This window comes from Lactuca virosa, chromosome 1 (assembly GCF_052849685.1).
Source record: "Lactuca virosa cultivar CGN04683 chromosome 1, Lactuca_virosa_CGN04683_v6, whole genome shotgun sequence".
Taxonomy (NCBI): domain Eukaryota; kingdom Viridiplantae; phylum Streptophyta; class Magnoliopsida; order Asterales; family Asteraceae; genus Lactuca; species Lactuca virosa.
In genome coordinates this window covers 306988685-307006734 of record NC_136426.1, presented here as the reverse complement: position 1 = coordinate 307006734, position 18050 = coordinate 306988685, and the positions used below count along the sequence as shown (strand labels likewise).

Genomic DNA, 18050 nt, shown 5'->3' with positions numbered 1-18050 from the left:
GTGGACATTTTATATTCCTCGTGGGAACATCCTTGGAGTGTATTTAAATATTAATGTAAAAGGTGAACAAAAGGTGTTCACCTGTTGGGCTAATATGTTTTTTTCCCATAAAATACTTTCCAAAACTTTCTCAATTAGTTGTACGTTCTATATTAAACAAAAGAAAACACTAAAATACATATAGCTTATTGAATTAACTCTATTCTCATTAAGTAGAAAAGAAGCATCACACATAAGTTTCGGAATGATTTTATGGGATGCTTTCTTTGATTAAAGGTGTACATATTTCTTAATGGAGAAATTAACCTTTTTTGTATAAACAAGGGCAGCTTAGGAAAGTATGTACAATATCTCAAGTTCCGGCCTTAACATCATTTGCAAAAACATCAATAAAAGGAACGCATCCAGAAATTAACCTTTTTCATTTCAAACGCATTAATGCTCATAAATTAAAGGGAATGTTTAACATATCTTGTATGTTCCTTTTTTGTATAAACAACGGCAGCTTGTGAAACAAAGAATAAGAAAAAAAAATGCCAGACCCCTGAAGGTGTATTCTGGGTATTAATTGAGCAAATTATCATCTTGGTTGTGCTTGGCCATGGAGAGGGTGAAGTATATCAGTAGGAAAGTTCCCATGCTTGACCTGTCAAAATTGAATGGATTAATTGCAATAAAAAACAACGAACTAAAATTTTTTGTTGAATAAAACATTATACTTTCATTGTTTTTCTATTACAAACATGTTTGATAACATATTAAGTTATAATAATATCATTCAAATACAAACAAGTTTCATCGACATAATTAAATATATTTTTTAAATTCTAGTGGCATAAACCTTAAGATATTGTGTTTTGAAAGTATAGTATGTCAGCAAAAAATAGAATTAAAAAATATAACGTCGTATTCATATAAGATTTAAAGTGAAATGTTCTATAATTCGGTAGATATTGAAAAGTGTTAATAAACAAAATCTCAAAGTATGATATTAAACAAATAAATAAAAGACGTAGTTGTTTCTTGAAGTTTGTGCGATTGTATTATTGTATTTAGTTTTTTTTATGTCATTGGTGACAGATATGATCTGTTGTTTTCTTAGTTAAACTGTTCAATTTGCAACTCAATTTGGCTTATTTCCATTTTCAATGGTCCCTGCTAATCCCCACGATAATAACATTATATGGGGAAATTCTAAATTATGCATCAGAACAATAACACATGTGCGACTTTTAATGCGAAAAATACAAATGTATAATACGCTATCAAACAATTCCCATGTCGATAGACATATGTGACAAATGATGTTTTACTATTATTGCATAAAGTACAAGTTAATAACATGCTGTCGAACAATTGTCTTGCCCATATATCACCCTTAAGTCAACTTGACGGTCGTCAAGTCATGTGATACTGTTATGCATGAGGTATAATGATATACCCTATCAACATTTCTCTTGGCCATAGGAAATCGGGACAAATCATGTATTGCTTTTGATGCATAAGGTACAAATGAGAAATGTTCTATCGAAGAGAAATTCCCTATCGATCAACTTCCATGTACACAAATCATGTGCTACTTTTAATGCAAAGGGACAAGCGGGAAATGCCCTATCTAACGATTCCTAGGCATACGAGATGAATCATGTACTACTCCTACGGCATAACGTACAAGTGAATAATGCATATTATGGGTCAATGTGAATACACATGTGGGGACAAATTATATTTTTGTTTTGTGGGGACAAATTATACACATGTGGATATGTGTAACAGTGCAAGCATACAAATAACATTTTTGTTTTATGGGATGTTCATAAATGATGTAATTATTAAAACAAAGACAAGGAGAAGGTCGTTCTCACAATGTAGCAAAGAAGAAAAGGATTCTTCTAGGACTGATGATTGATGTTTGTTTGAAACTATTCGATCTTTTTCCGATGAGTCTGCTTCTGGTTGGTGTGTCGCTGGCGGCAGTGGTGTTGCCGCCAGTCCCGATGCTAATTTGGTGGTGGAGTTGTTGCTCGGTTGCCACAACCAACACTGGTGTAGATTTTTCGGACATTGTGTCAACTGTTAAATAATAAAAATAAAAACAACGTTAAATATATATGAAATAATAAAATCGTAAAGTAAACCAACTTTTCCACCGGAAACGTAGCAAATAATTCAATGTGCATGTGCAACCGAGATTCCAATTATCTGGATAGGAACAAAAAGGAATTGAAGATCTTCTTAACTTTCTTTCCTCTGTTAGTAGAAGATACCTTTTTGTATTTTAATTGTTATGACTCATTAAAATAGCTTTAACAGTATTCTTAAGTTGTAATGAGTTGTTATTTTTGTAGTTATATAATTCTCAGTTGACACGTATAATCAACTATAGAGATTTAATTATAAATTAATTAGTAATAAAATCATATTTATGTGCATATCAATATCTTCTTTAAAAATCTTATAAGTGTACAGTATTCTTAAGTTGTAATGAGTTGTTATTTTTGTAGTTATATAATTCTCAGTTGACACGTATAATCAACTATAGAGATTTAATTATAAATTAATTAGTAATAAAATCATATTTATGTGCATATCAATATCTTCTTTAAAAATCTTATAAGTGTCATTACGTAAGTTTTTCTATTGGTTAATCAATCTACATCAATATAATTATTTTATTTGAGTAGGTAAACTAACAAGAAAGTCCACCCACCTTATATTTGTTGTAACAATTATGAAGGTAAATTTATATTATATGAAAAGAATATAATTAACTGCATGGGTTACTAATTTTTTGTGCAATAGTTTTAAATTTTTAATGGTCAAGAAAAACTATGATCACACAAATTCGATTATTAATTACTTAATTATAAACTGTTATGGAAAAAATATATTTGACGGATCAATTCAATTATCTTTAATATAATATATAATTGAACTTTTTTATTCGTAAGTTACTAATCTATTTTATCATATGTGATTAGAGAAAACTAAAATATGTTATAAAAAGGAAAAATAAGGAGTGACCTTTGGGCGAAGAACTACCATCTCTTTCATTGTCAACGCTTTCCGCAATTTGTGATCCTTTTCTTGATAAACTTCTTTGCAACTAATAATTATGAAAATAAAATAATTAACTGCATTGGTCAAAAAATATAAATAATAGTAATTAATAATATAATAAAACAAACAAATAATTTAGTAGCACGTTTACTGTTATTTTCAAAAAAAAAAAATCTTGTTTTCTTTGGAAAGAAAACAAAAAAAAGAGAAAAAAAAAAGCTAACCTTAAATAAAACCATATAACGTATAGTGTGACATAAAAACTGTTTTTTCATTTACGATGATCGTAATGTATAATAAATCCAATAACCATTACATTCTATTAGGATATAAATTCTCTTGTTTTGATGACAAAAGTTTAAATGTTTTTGAAGAGATAAAAAGTGCATTTTAAATAAAAGGAATACATAATACACAATAAACGGAGTCGTATATTTTTACATAAATACCCTTGTTCTAATGGATTCTTGTTTACAAACTTAAAAGGAAGAAAATTAGATATAGAAACTAAAAATAAAAACTAAACTTACATTAAATCTTGGATTGTAGTTCGTGAGATGAGAGAAAGGTTCCATATCCACTCGAAAGCTATCACCTTTCATGTTCAAAATCTCATCACAAACTGATATTTTCTGGGTACCCTTCTCATAAGGGCATATATATCCACATTCCATTGACTCCATTAAAGTCAACCTTGACTATCCAATTGGACACCTTCTTTTCTTTGATCTGTAAAGAGATTATCACCAAAAACAGATTAACCTTAATTTTGATATCAAACAAAGACTCGACCAATCTCTTTGATAATATTCAAGAATCTGATGAATGTTTAGACAATTACTTGTGAATTCTACAAAAGAAAGAAACAAAAATCAAAACCCATGATTCTTTTCTTCATCTTGATGATTACCCACCTTCTGTTTAAGACTATAGAGTGCTTGCAATCGATATATAGTTATCACAGTAGTGGTGGTGGCTTGTGGCACGGTAGAGACGGTGGAGTAATTCCAAGGAGGATTTAGGAGAGAGAAGAGCGTGTGGGAATTGGGGTTGGAGTTGGGGAAGAGAGATGAAGTTATGTGTCATATAAGATGTTTGGTTGCATATGGATGTTTTATGTTTTTTTGGGCTTACAGTTATGGTCATGATGAGTTGCTTTTGTTTTTTATAGTATTTGTTTATACCTTAGAAATTATTGATACTTGAGGAATAATGTTTTTTAATATATTACGATAATAAATTATATATACAGGGTTAATTACAAAAATGATCATATGAAATGTTGATTTATCTTGGTGTATCTTCAGCATAAAGTTTTTAGCAGTTTTTATATATTAGGTTTTAAGAAAAGTATTCGGAAAAAAAAATAAAAAATACTTTGTTCGCTAGTAAAAGTTTTTAGTTTTATTTAAGAAAAAAAAATCATAATCAAATCAAAATGTATTTTAAGAAAAAACGCCTATATATTATATAATATTTACAATTCTACTTCTAAAAATATATTTCTATATTTATCTTTTATAAAACATTGCCATTTTATGTAATTTTATACGGTTCAAAAGTTTGCTACTATTAGATTCCAACTGACAACAACCAATTATCATATTCCAACTATCAACTAACAGCTACTAGCTTACAACTATAATCTATCAGTTTTAAATTATCAGCTATCAGCTTCCATCTAGTTTTGTCTAACACATCGTAATATAACCAATTTTTTAGGTCGTAAAAATGAGTGTCATCTCTACTGGTCCATTTTTTAGTAACATGGCTTTGTGTTGAACAACTAAAAAACAATTGAGACGAGAAAGAAAAATCCAATAATATAACACTATAAACAAATATACATTTTTACATTTTCGACATCAGTGTCTAACATTTTCGTAAATATCAAGACGTCATTCAAACCTATTGTAACACCTTATTCCCGATGGAAAATTTCCCTTCTTTAATCGAGGGTTTAATAGTCCAAAGTAAAGTAGAAGGATGGGGTGAAACAGGAAGTTATTAATCACATTTGCTGGAAATTGAGAAATCTGGAAAATTCTGGTTGGGCTGGCACACTCTTTAGGAAGCGTGACGCGCTTTCGGCTTAGTGGATTGTTCATTATTTTAGGGGTTGGGGCTTATTTGAAGGTCATTAACCTTTGGGGTGGGATCATTCTCAGCCTCCGACACCCCCAGATCATTCCTTGAGAAACGCTAGCCTCATTTCTCTTCTTGGTGATTTTGGAGCTTTGATGCATTGTTCTTCCGTTTTTGGTGTTCTTGAGTAATGAAAACAAGAAAGCTTAACCTTGGGAGCTTGGTTTCTAAAGTGTGCAACTTTCATTCAGGTTTTGGAACTTGATTACTCATAAAGATCCTTGCTTTATGACGTTTTCTCTTTGGATCTATGAACTATACAAGTAAATGGTTCCTTTTAGCAAGTTTTGGTCCTTTATTGGCTTGTTCCTTGGAGTTTGGAGCAATTTCAAATATTTTTGATGATAATGGTATATGGATTTAGCATTGGATTGTAGATTTCATGCACGATAGGGCCCTTCAAGCTCCATGCAAGTTGATAAGTGCATTTTGGGAGATTTTGATGAATTAGGGTTTGAGATCTTGGTTGTTTTGGACTAACAAAATGGATAAAGTTGTAAACTTTATTAATTAAGACATCTTAGAGATTCAGATATGAAAGTTGTGGTTCTTGGCTTTATGGTTTATGACTTTTAAACATTGTTGGGAATTGGATTGTTACTGGAGCGATGCGCTTCTGTAAGGCATGTCGTGCTTCTAGTAAAAATTGTCCTGAACCTGACTATCTTGCCCTTTAGTGAACCATGGGGTGTTTGGATGGAGCGGCGCGCTTCTCTAGAGTGCGACACACCTGGTCAAAGTCAAAGTTTGACAATTGATTGTTGACTTTTGGCAAGGTTTGTCTTTGGGTTAAACTTTAGGGTTTTTGGTGTAGATTGAGGTTTAGTCTTTATAGGTGTGCAGGCAGTTCGTGGGTCTGATTTCTGCCAGAATTTAAGTGTGTGGCTGTGATTTCTCATATTTCTATGTAGATGAGTCTCCTTACTATACTATGTGTTATACTATATGCCCTTGTATGGCAGGACGTAGAGGAGTGATGGTATACAATTAGGGTGAGCAAGATTGTATAGCCTTTTATATGATGTTATGATGGTTTTAGTGTAGATAATATTGGTTATCGTCTATTGAATGTATAGGGGTTGTATGTAGTCAAAGAAGATAATTTAAGAACTCTTGATTTAGGACTCATTGCTTGTTCCTTGATTGGTTGCGGCTTTAGGGTGGATCATATGTTTGACTGTCTACCATATCTCTAATTACATACAATTATGCATTAATATGCTTGAATGTGATTAGGTTGTTTATATGTTGTTAGGCAGGTATACTAGTTTAGGCAGTTGACGGTGTTGTTGGATTATTGTTGATGCTCTGTTATTATATATACATATATATATATATATATATATATATATATATATATACATATATATATATATATATATATATATATATATATATATATATATATATACATATGTTGACATATTTTGTTATGAGTTGGGGGTGGCCCAACCATGTGCTAGAGGCCAATAGACTGGAGGTTGACCAATTTTATGCTGAAAGTCGGGCAGACCAGCTTTGTGCCGAAGGCTGAGCGTAGGGGAGGACCAACTCTATAGTAAAGGACGATATGTGTATGCTCTGGATTAGGTGTCTAAGCCTATCATTATAATTGGTATATACTTGAATTGATAGTAGCACAGTCCTTTTGGGTTGCCCTCTATGACAACCCGAAACTTTGTCCGTTTCCGTTACGCGATCTCCGTTAATAAAATTTCGAATTCATTAACTTTTCTGTCAAACTTCTTGGTTTAGGAAATAATCTAGTTGTATATAATTATATTATTTGTGAGTCGGAACCAAAAATCGCACAGAAACCCGAATATCTCGAAAAAAAAAACCAAACATTTCCGGTCTAAGTGAGGTTACGACCGTAAACTTGTTTACGGCCGTAAACCCGTTTACGGTCAGCAATGGGTGGACCCCCCACCACCGACCACAACACCCCTATATATACGAGACCTCCACCTTCATTAGAACATTTTTGGCCAAAAACTCTCTCCTTCTCTCTCTAACAACCGTGACCGTAAACACCTAAAAGCACCTTCAAACCTCGGGAAACATCGAGAAACACCGTTCGGAGTCGCATCGGAACGTCTGGAAATGCTTATCTCTTCGAAATCAGCACCATCGTTCTTGAGTTTGCGGTCCATCTTCAAAGACCATAAACCCTGTTCTTGAGTTTACGGTCCAAGCCTTCAAAGACCGTAAACTCTGTTCTTGAGTTTACGACCGTAAACTCACCAAGCCTTCAGAAACCGCAAACTCCAGTTTACGACCGTAAACTCTTGTTCACGGCCGTAAACACCTTTTAAGTGGTGCCTTTGACTGAAAACTCACTTTCATCGATTCGATCAAGTCCCGGTAACATTCCTCAACCGAATACAAGTGTTCCTCTAACACGTTATCTAACAAAATCGCTAATTTAGATACATATATGTATTTATTTGATAATAGGATTCCGTTAAGTGTCACGTGCAACAACTCGAGGATCTTCATTTCAGTCAACGCTTTCACACAACAACTGTGAGTTCATACCCCTACATTTTCCGCTATTTTAATGTTTTCAGGGGGGGGGGGGATACAAGCTAAACAAATGTTTTCAAAAACTCATGCAAATCTCATACTTTAAATCCCTTTTGTACTATGCTGAGCATAAGGGACGTTTTCACTAAATTTGCATAGTTTTCCGGACACGCTATTCACTATGCATGCAAACTATAATCGGTATAGTTTGGGAATTTTTCTAAACATAACAAGTACAGAAACTTTCACTACTAAACATATGCTCTAAGACAGAAACAGTTTACAGTTTACATCACTACTTTATCATGGTATTCATAACTGTAATTATCACTATATACGGTATACATACGGATTTTCACTACGGTAGAACGCTACTACACTACATGTAAACTAGATTGTACTATACTGTGAGGCGCTACTTCACTGCTGTACCCTTAGGTGTACAGGGATAAATCCTACCATAGTATAACCAGAGTCTCCTGGAGGGAGAGCGTGAGATTTGTGAATAGATCTATTTGGGACTGACAATCCCACATCTGGACTGCTAGCTACAGTTAGGCGGGCACGCCTGAGATGTACAAATGTCATTTAACTTGACGCCTGAAGAACGTTGGAAAGGTCTCTAGTCATATCAAGCATGGTTATACGACTCACAATATGTATAAATCACCTTTAGTTTACAAATTAACACTCTTCAACAGTTTTATTTACATTAAATAGAACTAATGCACACTATAATTGGAGAACTTTCAGGGTTTTCAAACAGAAACGAGCATACAATCGTTTCACGCATGAAATACTATTACATCATGATTAGCATTAGCTAGTCACATGAAGTAATAATCACGCATAACACTATAGTTTTCAGTGACAAACATTCATGGTTTTATACAGAATTGAAAACACTAATTTCTCACTAAAGAAAATATCGGATTATCTTGGAACTATACAAATATTTTACGAACTCATCAACGATTTTCGATACAAACCACCGCTTATGAACTCACCAGCTTTATGCTGATACTCTTTCAAACTGCTTGTATTCTCAGGAAATCAGTAGACAGGTACTTGCTGGATTTTCGACGAACTGGAGCAATAAGAGTTTTAAGTTTATACTATACAAAGCTATTGAATGTAATTCAAACAAAGTTTCAGACAAAGTTTCAAACTGATGTAAACATTTTTATTTTAGTATTCGCTGTACTGGTTGAGTTGCTATGATTGCTATTATTCATTGGTTGTGATGCTACACATGACGTCCTCCGCCCCGGAACGTTTCCGCCATCGGTTTCGGGGTGTGACAGATTGGTATTAGAGCCCTTGTTTATAGCGAACTAGTATACCGAACCTTACGTGGTATACAACTATAAACACTAAGGGGCCTAAGTGCTCTACGCTAAAAGTATACTTTCAAAAATATAAGTATTTTATAAAAAGTATACGAGCATTACATACATAACAAAATTCGTGTCACTAGTAGAGCAGAACAAAAGTATTTGGATGCTGGAACGCTGCGGTTAAACCTGGGCAGTTATGTAATCATGTCTATGATGAATATATCCTGATCAACTATATTCAGTCGAGACATGACCAACATGTGCTTGGGAGTGACTGTGATGTTACAACAGGCCTAAAATTTACCAAAAATCATCTCACATAAAATATTATAGGAGTATTTTAGCTAGAGCCAAACTCAGTATACAGATTCACTCTAAGCGTCACTGCCCCTTCTCCCTTAAGCGATAACTTACTTGTGTTAGTAACCTTTCTGTGCTTATCGCTCGGTAGTATACTTTTCTTATCAGGATGAGATATATTTTGTTTTATATATATCTCGAGGACTTACCGTCCTCTTCTTCCTGGCTGTTTTCTAAAACGAGATGCCTCCTCGACCAAGACCCATCAGGAGAAACGACGACACTCCACCACCACCACCCCCTCAGTTCAACCCTGTCATGTTTCAGGCAGCAGTTACAGCCGCCGTGACTGCAGCAATGGCACAAGTGAATGCTGGTGGGGCTGGGGGTGGAACCGACCCACAGAGACAAGATGGAAGTCTGGGAGATCAAAAAGAGTGTTCCTACAAGGACTTCATGACTGCGAAACCCAAGTCCTTTGACGGAAATGGAGGTGTCATCGCTCTGACTCGATGGTTCGAGAAGATCGAATCCATCTTCGAAATTTGCGTCTGTTCTGAAGAAAACAAGGTGAAGTTCGTCGCCTGCACCTTCACCGACAGAGCCTTGACCTGGTGGAATGGTCGAGTCAAAACCCTAACCCTGCCAGTGGCTAATGCCATGGGTTGGGAAAGACTAAAGGAGCTCATGCTCGCGGAGTACTGCCCAAGGGGCGAAGTGCAAAAGTTGGAACACGAACTCTGGAACTTGAAGATGAAGGGTTCCGACATCGCTGCCTACACCGCGAGATTTTGTGATCTGGCTCTCCTCTGTCCGGGAATGGTCACCCCGGAAAGCAAGAAAATCGAGAGGTACATCTGGGGACTGACACAACCAACAAAAGGGAATGTCTTGGCTGCTAGACCGATTACTTTTGAAAGCGCCAAGGATTTGGCACAGACTTTGATCGATCATGGAATCGATTTTGATGAGGTGGCAGCTGTCTCCGAGCCACAAAAGGAAAGCAGTGGGAAGAAGAAGAAGTTTGGTAACAAACAGAAGGGTCAGTCTTCGCAGGAGCCCTCCAAGAAACAACAAGTAGTGGCAGTTCATGCTGTTACTACTCCTGCTGCTGCTCCCACTGCTGTTCCAACCACCCAACCTCCTACTGGTGGTTATGTTGGAAAACTACCCCTGTGCGATAAGTGTAACTTCCATCATCACGGGCCCTGCCGTGAGTTGAATTACAACAACTGTGGGAAGAAAGGACACACAGCTCGATACTGCAAGGCACCGGCTCAACCAACCAACCAGGCTCCGGGAGCGGGCGCTGGTCAAACTTGTTCTGGATGTAGAGAGGCTGGGCACTTCAGGAGAAACTGCCCCAAGGCAACAACTGGTGGCAATACAGGAAGAGTTCTGGTGATGGGCCAGGGGGAAGCAGTTGCTGATCCTACCGTTGTTACGGGTACGTTCCTCCTTGACAAGTCTTATGCATGCATTCTCTTCGATTCTGGTGCGGAGAGGAGTTTTGTTAGTCATACATTCAAACATCTAATCAAATGTAAATCCCAACCTCTAACCGAAACATTTACCGTCGAGATGGATAACGGAAAGAAGGAGAGCACTAACGACATATTCATAGGCTGTACTCTTACTCTAGACAATTATTCTTTTCCCATCGACCTTATGCTTGTGTCCATCAAGAGCTTCGATGTCATTATCGGCATGGATTGGTTGAGTTCCAATCGTCCTGATATTCTTTGCTTCGAAAAGGCTATCCGTCTCAATCTTCCCTCTGGCGAAACCCTTATGATTTATGGTGATAAGCTCAGTTCGAACCTCCATATCATCTCGTGCATCAAAGCTCGGAAGTATCTGCGGAAGGAGTGTCATGCATTCCTAGCTCATGTTGTCGACGAGACGTAAAAAGTTAGAGACCTCGAGAGCATCCCGGAAGTCTGCAACTTTTCTGATGTCTTCCCAGAAGATCTCCCAGGAATCCCTCCCGAGCGCCAAGTCGAGTTTCGTATCGACTTGATCCCCGGAGCTACTCCAGTAGCTAAGTCTCCTTACCGTTTAACGCCAGCGGAAATGCAAGAATTATCCAGTCAGCTCAATGAGTTGATCAGCAAAGGATTCATAAGGCCGAGTTCCTCACCCTGGGGAGCTCCGATCTTATTCGTGAAAAAGAAAGATAGATCCTTTCGGATGTGCATTGACTACCGAGAGCTGAATAAGCTTACCATCAAGAACCGATATCCCTTACCCAGAATCGACGATCTCTTCGACCAACTTGAGGGAGCCAGTTGTTTCTCAAAGATAGATCTAAGATCAGGGTACCATCAGTTGCAAGTTCATGAGAATGATGTGCCCAAAACAGCATTCCGAACTCGCTATGGACACTACAAGTTCGTAGTAATGCCCTTTGGTCTAACCAACGCACCGGCAGTATTCATGGACTTGATGAATCGGGTGTGCCGCCCTTTCTTGGACAAGTTCGTGATTGTGTTCATCGACGATATACTTGTCTATTCGCGGAGTGAGAACGATCATAAACAGCACTTGAGACAGGTGATGGAAACATTAAGGGCAGCAAAGCTATACGCAAAATTCTCGAAGTGCGAATTCTGGATCAGGAAGGTAAATTTCCTTGGACACGTGATTAGAAAGGAAGGAATACACGTGGACCCTTCCAAGATCAAAGCGATTGAGAATTGGTCTGCACCAAAGACACCCACAGAAATCCGGCAATTCTTGGGTCTCGCGGGCTATTATCTTAGGTTCATCCAGAACTTCTCCAGAATCGCTAAGCCTTTAACTACCCTGACGCAGAAGGGTGTAACCTTCAGTTGGGGAGCCAAGCAAGACACTGCATTTCAAACATTGAAGAAGGCCCTGTGCAGTGCACCTATCTTGTCCCTGCCCGAAGGGACGGAGGACTTCGTTGACTACTGTGATGCATCCAATCAGGGCCTAGGCTGTGTGCTCATGCAATGAGGCAAAGGTTATCGTCTATGCCTCGAGGCAGTTGAAAACACACGAAGTCAATTACACAACTCACGATTTAGAGTTGGGAGAAGTGGTCTTTGCGTTAAAGATCCGGAGACACTATCTCTATGGAACCAAGTGCACTATCTTCACTGACCATAAGAGCTTGCAGCATATCTTTGATCAGAAGGAGTTAAACATGAGACAGCGGTGATGGGTCGAGCTACTCAGTGAATACGAGTGCGAAATTCGTTACCATCCCGGCAAGGCCAATGTGGTAGCAGATGCCCTCAGCCGAAAGGAGTATTCAGGATGTAAGGTGAAGGCACTAACAATGAGCATCCATTCCCATTTGTCCACGCGAATCAGAGAGGCTCAGGTGGAAGCTTTGAAAGCAGAGAACGTGGCAAATGAGTCACTGCGAGGAATGGACAATAACTTAGAGCTCAAGGAAAACGGAGTGTACTACTTCATGAACCGGATCTGGACCCCAAAGTACGGTGGTTATAGAGAGGTTGTCATGAATGAGGCTCACAAGACGAAATACTCCGTTCACCCAGGTTCAGATAAGATGTATCTGGATCTCAAACAGCTCTATTGGTGGCCAAACATGAAAGCGGAAATTGCTACTTTCTTGGGCAAGTGCATGACTTGTGCCAAGGTAAAAGTAGAATATCAGAAGCCATTGGGTTTACTTCAGCAGCCGGAAATACCTGAGTGGAAGTGGGAAAAGATAACCATGGATTTTATCACCAAGTCACCCAGATCTCCGAGTGGGGACGATGCCATCTGGGTAATTGTCGATCGATTGACGAAGTCTGCCCACTTCCTGCCAATCAAAGAAAACTTCAAGATGGAGAGGCTCACACGAATCTACATTCAAGAGATAGTTCGCCTTCATGGTGTACCTACATCCATTATCTCCGATCGGGATAGCAGGTTTACATCGAGGTTCTGGCAGTCTTTACAGAAGGCCCTTGGAACTAAGTTGGATATGAGCACGGCTTATCATCCGCAGACTGATGGACAGAGTGAGAGAACAATTCAGACCTTGGAAGATATGTTGAGAGCCTGCGTCATCGACTTCGGCGCGTCATGGGACACTCATCTTCCTTTGGTTGAATTTTCCTACAACAACAGCTACCATACCAGCATTAAGGATGCGCCGTTTGAAGCCCTCTATGGCCGTAAGTGCAGATCCCCTCTGTGTTGGGCTGAAATGGGTGACACGTAGCTAGCCAGGGGTCAAGTCCCCGACAGTACTCTCACTGGTCCTGAGATCATCCGAGAGACAATGGAAAAGATTGTACAAATCCGGGAACGACTGAAAGCCTCACGAGATAGACAAAAGAGCTACGCCGATAAGAGACGAAAACCCTTGGAGTTCCAAGTTGGTGACCGCGTCCTTCTGAAGGTCTCACCCTGGAAAGGCATGATACGTTTCGGAAAGCGTGGAAAGCTAAACCCAAGGTACGTTGGACCGTTTGAGATCCTTGCTAGGATCGGTCCCGTAGCATACAAACTTCAGTTACCGCGGGAGCTCAGCAACATCCATCCTGTCTTCCACGTGTCGAACCTAAATAAGTGTCTGTCCGATGAGACACTTGTGATTCCTCTCGACGAGATTGAAATCAACGAGAACCTAAACTTCGTGGAAGAACCGGTCGAAATCATGGACAGAGAGATAAAACGAACGAAACAAAGTCGCATCCCGATAGTGAAGGTTCGCTGGAATGCCAAGCGGGGACCTGACTTCACTTGGGAGCGCGAAGATCAGATGAAATAGAAGTATCTGCATCTCTTTCCTAATCCATGAATTGTATTCCATGTTCGAATTTCGGGAGGAAATTCCCTTTAACGGGGGGGATGATGTGACAACCCGAAACTTTGTCCGTTTCCGTTACGCGATTTCTGTTAATAAAATTTCGAATTCGTTAACTTTTCCGTCAAACTTCATGGTTTAGGAAATAATCTAGTTGTATATAATTAAATTATTTGTGAGTCGGAACCGAAAATCGAGCGGAAACCCGACTATCTCGAAAAAAAAAACCAAACATTTCCGGTCTAAGTGAGGTTACGGCCGTAAACGCGTTTACGGCCGTAAACCCGTTTACGGTCAGCAAAGGGTGGACCCCCCACCACCGACCACAGCACCCCTATATATACGAGACCTCCACCTTCATTAGAACATTTCTGGCCAAAAACTCTCTCCTTCTCTCTCTAAGAACCGTGACCGTAAACACCTAAAAGCACCTTCAAACCTCGGGAAACATCGAGAAACACCGTTTGGAGTCGCATCGGAACGTCTGGAAACACTTATCTCTTCGAAATCAGCACCGTCGTTCTTGAGTTTACGGTCCATCTTCAAAGACCGTAAACCCTGTTCTTGAGTTTACGGTCCAAGCCTTCAAAGACCGTAAACTCTGTTCTTGAGTTTACGGCCGTAAACTCACCAAGCCTTCAGAAACCGCAAACTCTATTTTACGACCGTAAACTCTTGTTCACGGCCGTAAACACCTTTTAAGTGGTGCCTTTGACTGAAAACTCACTTTCATCGATTCGATCAAGTCCCGGTAACATTCCTCAACCGAATACAAGTGTTCCTCTAACACGCTATTCACTATGCATGCAAACTATAATCGGTATAGTTTGGGAATTTTTCTAAACATAACAAGTACATAAACTTTCACTACTAAACATATGCTCTAAGATAGAAACAGTTTACAATTTACATCACTATTTTATCATGGTATTCATAACTGTAATTATCACTATATACGGTATACATACGGATTTTCACTACGGTAGAACGCTACTACACTACATGTAAACTAGATTGTACTATACTATGAGGCGCTACTTCACTGATGTACCCTTAGGTGTACAGGGATAAATCCTACCATAGTATAACCAGAGTCTCCTGGAGGGAGAGCGTGAGATTTGTGAATAGATCTATTCGGGACTGACAATCCCACATCTGGACTGCTAGCTACAGTTAGGCAGGCACGCCTGAGATGTACAAATGTCATTTAACTCGACGCCTGAAGAACGTTGGAAAGGTCTCTAGTCATATCAAGCATGGTTATACGACTCATAATATGTATAAATCACCTTTAGTTTACAACTTAACACTCTTCAACAATTTTATTTACATTAAATAGAACTAATGCACACTACAACTGGAGAACTTTCAGGGTTTTCAAACAGAAACGAGCATACAATGGTTTCGCGCATGAAATACTATTACATCATGATTAGCATTAGCTAGTCACATGAAGTAATAATCACGCATGACACTATAGTTTTCAGTGACAAACATTCATGGTTTTATACAGAATTGAAAACACTAATTTCTCACTAAAGAAAATATCGGATTATCTTGGAAGTATACAAATATTTTACGAACTCATCAACGATTTTCGATACAAACCACCGCTTATGAACTCACCAGCTTTATGCTGATACTCTTTCAAACTGCTTGTATTCTCAGGAAATCAGTAGACAGGTACTTGCTGGATTTTCGACGAACTGGAGCAATAAGAGTTTTAAGTTTATACTATACAAAGCTATTGAATGTAATTCAAACAAAGTTTCAGACAAAGTTTCAAACTGATGTAAACATTTTTATTTTAGTATTCACTGTACTGGCTGAGTTGCTATGATTGCTATTTCATTGGTTGTGATGCTACACATGACGTCCTCCGCGCCAGAACGTTTCCACCATCGGTTTCGGGGTGTGACACCCTCATAACTAGCAACTAGACATGATGACTTTAAAGAGAGGTTGAATTTATTATTTGATTAATAAATTGAAATTAATGATTTATTAATGTATTATGAAAATAATATATTAATTAGAAATCATATTATTTAATTCATAATTAATCATAAATTAATTGGAATTAATTTTGGGATTAATTGAATTAATTAAAAGTGTAGGGGTTGTTTGACAATTTATTGATAGTTGAGCAAAGAGTCTCTAGAACATCCCTAGAAAGGGTTGGACGAAAACCTGTAGGAATGCCCTAGCCTTACCCCTTCTCATTTTGGGCCACCTAGAATCCCTAGAAGGATAGCCGAAAATCTCAAGCCTCTTTCCCTCTCTCCTCTCTCATTCTCTTTCTTAGTTTGGGTGTGATCTACTAGAGGCGTGACACTTGTGACACTTGCTCTCAAGGTTTAAGAAGACTTGGATTTTCATTTTTATTACTACATAATAATCAATGGTATGTTTACTAACCCTAGATATGTTTTTCGAAATATATATAGATCTCCTAGGGTTTTCCATTTGATGTTCAAAAGTTGTATGTTCAATTACAGAAAACATACATCCAAGAATTAGGGTTGCATGCACACATAGGAATTGTTTGTTATGCTCAAAACCCATCAGTGGTATCAGAGTCTTGGCTTGTTTTCTATTGAATTTGATTGCAATTTTTTGAATTTGATCAATTAGGGTTTATGGCAATTAAACCCTTTGGACTTAGGGTTTTTCGAAATTAGGGTTCTTTAACCCTTGATTTTGAAATTTTGGAAAAGTGTTTTAACCCTTTCATTTGTCCTTCAAGTTTGAAATTTAGGGTTTCCTAACCCTCTAGATTTTCGAAATATGACAAGGATTGAAATCCTTTCTTTCATCCCCAAGATTTGCCTTTTTCGAAAATTAGGGTTTTTGTAGGGTTTCTTATTTTTGGTCATTATCTCTTTATCTGATTAACTAGATAATTATAAAATTTGAATAATCCCTCCCATGATTTTCGAAATTTAGGGGGAGTGAATTATGTTAAATTATCTTGATTAATTTAATTGGCTAATCCATATATGATTTAATAATTTAATTAAATGTTTAATTAAGATAAATTATTAAATCATGTGGTTTAATTTTAAATTTAAATTAAAGATTTTAATTTTAAAAATTTAATAACTAAACCTAGTATTTTGAAATGTTTAAAATACACCTTATATTATATGTAAAATTAAATGTTTAATATTTAATATATGTATAAGACAAGTCAGTCGGACCACTAGTACGCCTCATTCACGAACCCGATCTATAAGAAGAGTTTAAGGAAGCGACCTATAAAATGACCGCCATTAGGTATCCACTCTTACCCACCGCTCCCTTGATTGGTAGAGCGTCGTTAGCCGAACGGATTTGATAGGACAAATAATTCTCATTGATAAGTATAATGAATTATAAAGTAACTAAAATGTTTTTTATTAAATTTTCAATCTTAGTTACTTTAGGAGAAATGTGAATTTGATGTTAATCCATGAAATTGCACAGTGCACTTTATAAGTCGATAGTGGAGCATATGTGGTTAACCGCAACACTAATATGGACTAATAAAGGGTGACAATGGGTGTCTCGTAAATTATCATTGATTAATGGAGCACGTGTGGCTAACCGACACATTAACTAGATGATAAATGACATCGAGAGTACCAAGCTAATTTGCATGGTTATTCACATCTTGTTTGTGATCATCGGTATCACAGTCACAAATGGAAGAGCATAATCATGATTAAACATGCCATTGAATAGTTCAATGAATCTCAAAAGATCTAGGAATTTCATTAAAAAAAACCTAATTCGTTTAAATTTCGTTTTCGTGGTGAAATTGGTAAATCGTCATTTACCTATCTTTATTTATTTCACAATTAGATTAAGACATCCCTTTTCTATGTTGTGAAATATCTAGTTAGATTCCT

At 37.4% G+C, this 18050-nt stretch overlaps 1 protein-coding gene across 3 annotated transcripts; it reads right to left on the bottom strand.

The window, feature by feature from the left end:
* Nucleotides 1–403: 403 nt before the first annotated feature.
* On the bottom strand, nucleotides 404–4183 carry LOC145109913 (uncharacterized). 3 transcript variants are annotated; one of them, XM_079047032.1, is made up of 5 exons: nucleotides 3902–4183; nucleotides 3591–3789; nucleotides 3025–3106; nucleotides 1866–2073; nucleotides 404–646 (listed from the first exon to the last, which is right to left on the bottom strand). In XM_079047032.1, exons 2-5 carry the CDS (start codon nucleotides 3741–3743, stop codon nucleotides 565–567), a joined length of 525 nt encoding a protein of 174 aa, XP_078903158.1. In that variant the 5' UTR covers nucleotides 3744–3789; nucleotides 3902–4183; the 3' UTR covers nucleotides 404–564. The 3 variants fall into 3 exon arrangements, with proteins under 3 accessions (XP_078903158.1, XP_078903156.1, XP_078903162.1); XM_079047030.1 differs by having other exon boundaries at nucleotides 3975–4183; XM_079047036.1 differs by having other exon boundaries at nucleotides 3043–3106; nucleotides 3975–4183.
* Between the last annotated feature and the right edge of the window lie 13867 nt (nucleotides 4184–18050).

Coding starts and splice junctions, on each gene's coding strand:
- LOC145109913 (XM_079047032.1), bottom strand. CDS start 3,743: ATGGAGTCAATGGAATGTGGATATATATGCCCTTATGAGAAGGGTACC. Junction 2,074..3,024: donor TGGTAGTTCTTCGCCCAAAG/GTCACTCCTTAT, acceptor ATTATTTAACAG/TTGACACAATGTCCGAAAAA. Junction 647..1,865: donor CTTTTCTTCTTTGCTACATT/GTGAGAACGACC, acceptor CAATTTTGACAG/GTCAAGCATGGGAACTTTCC.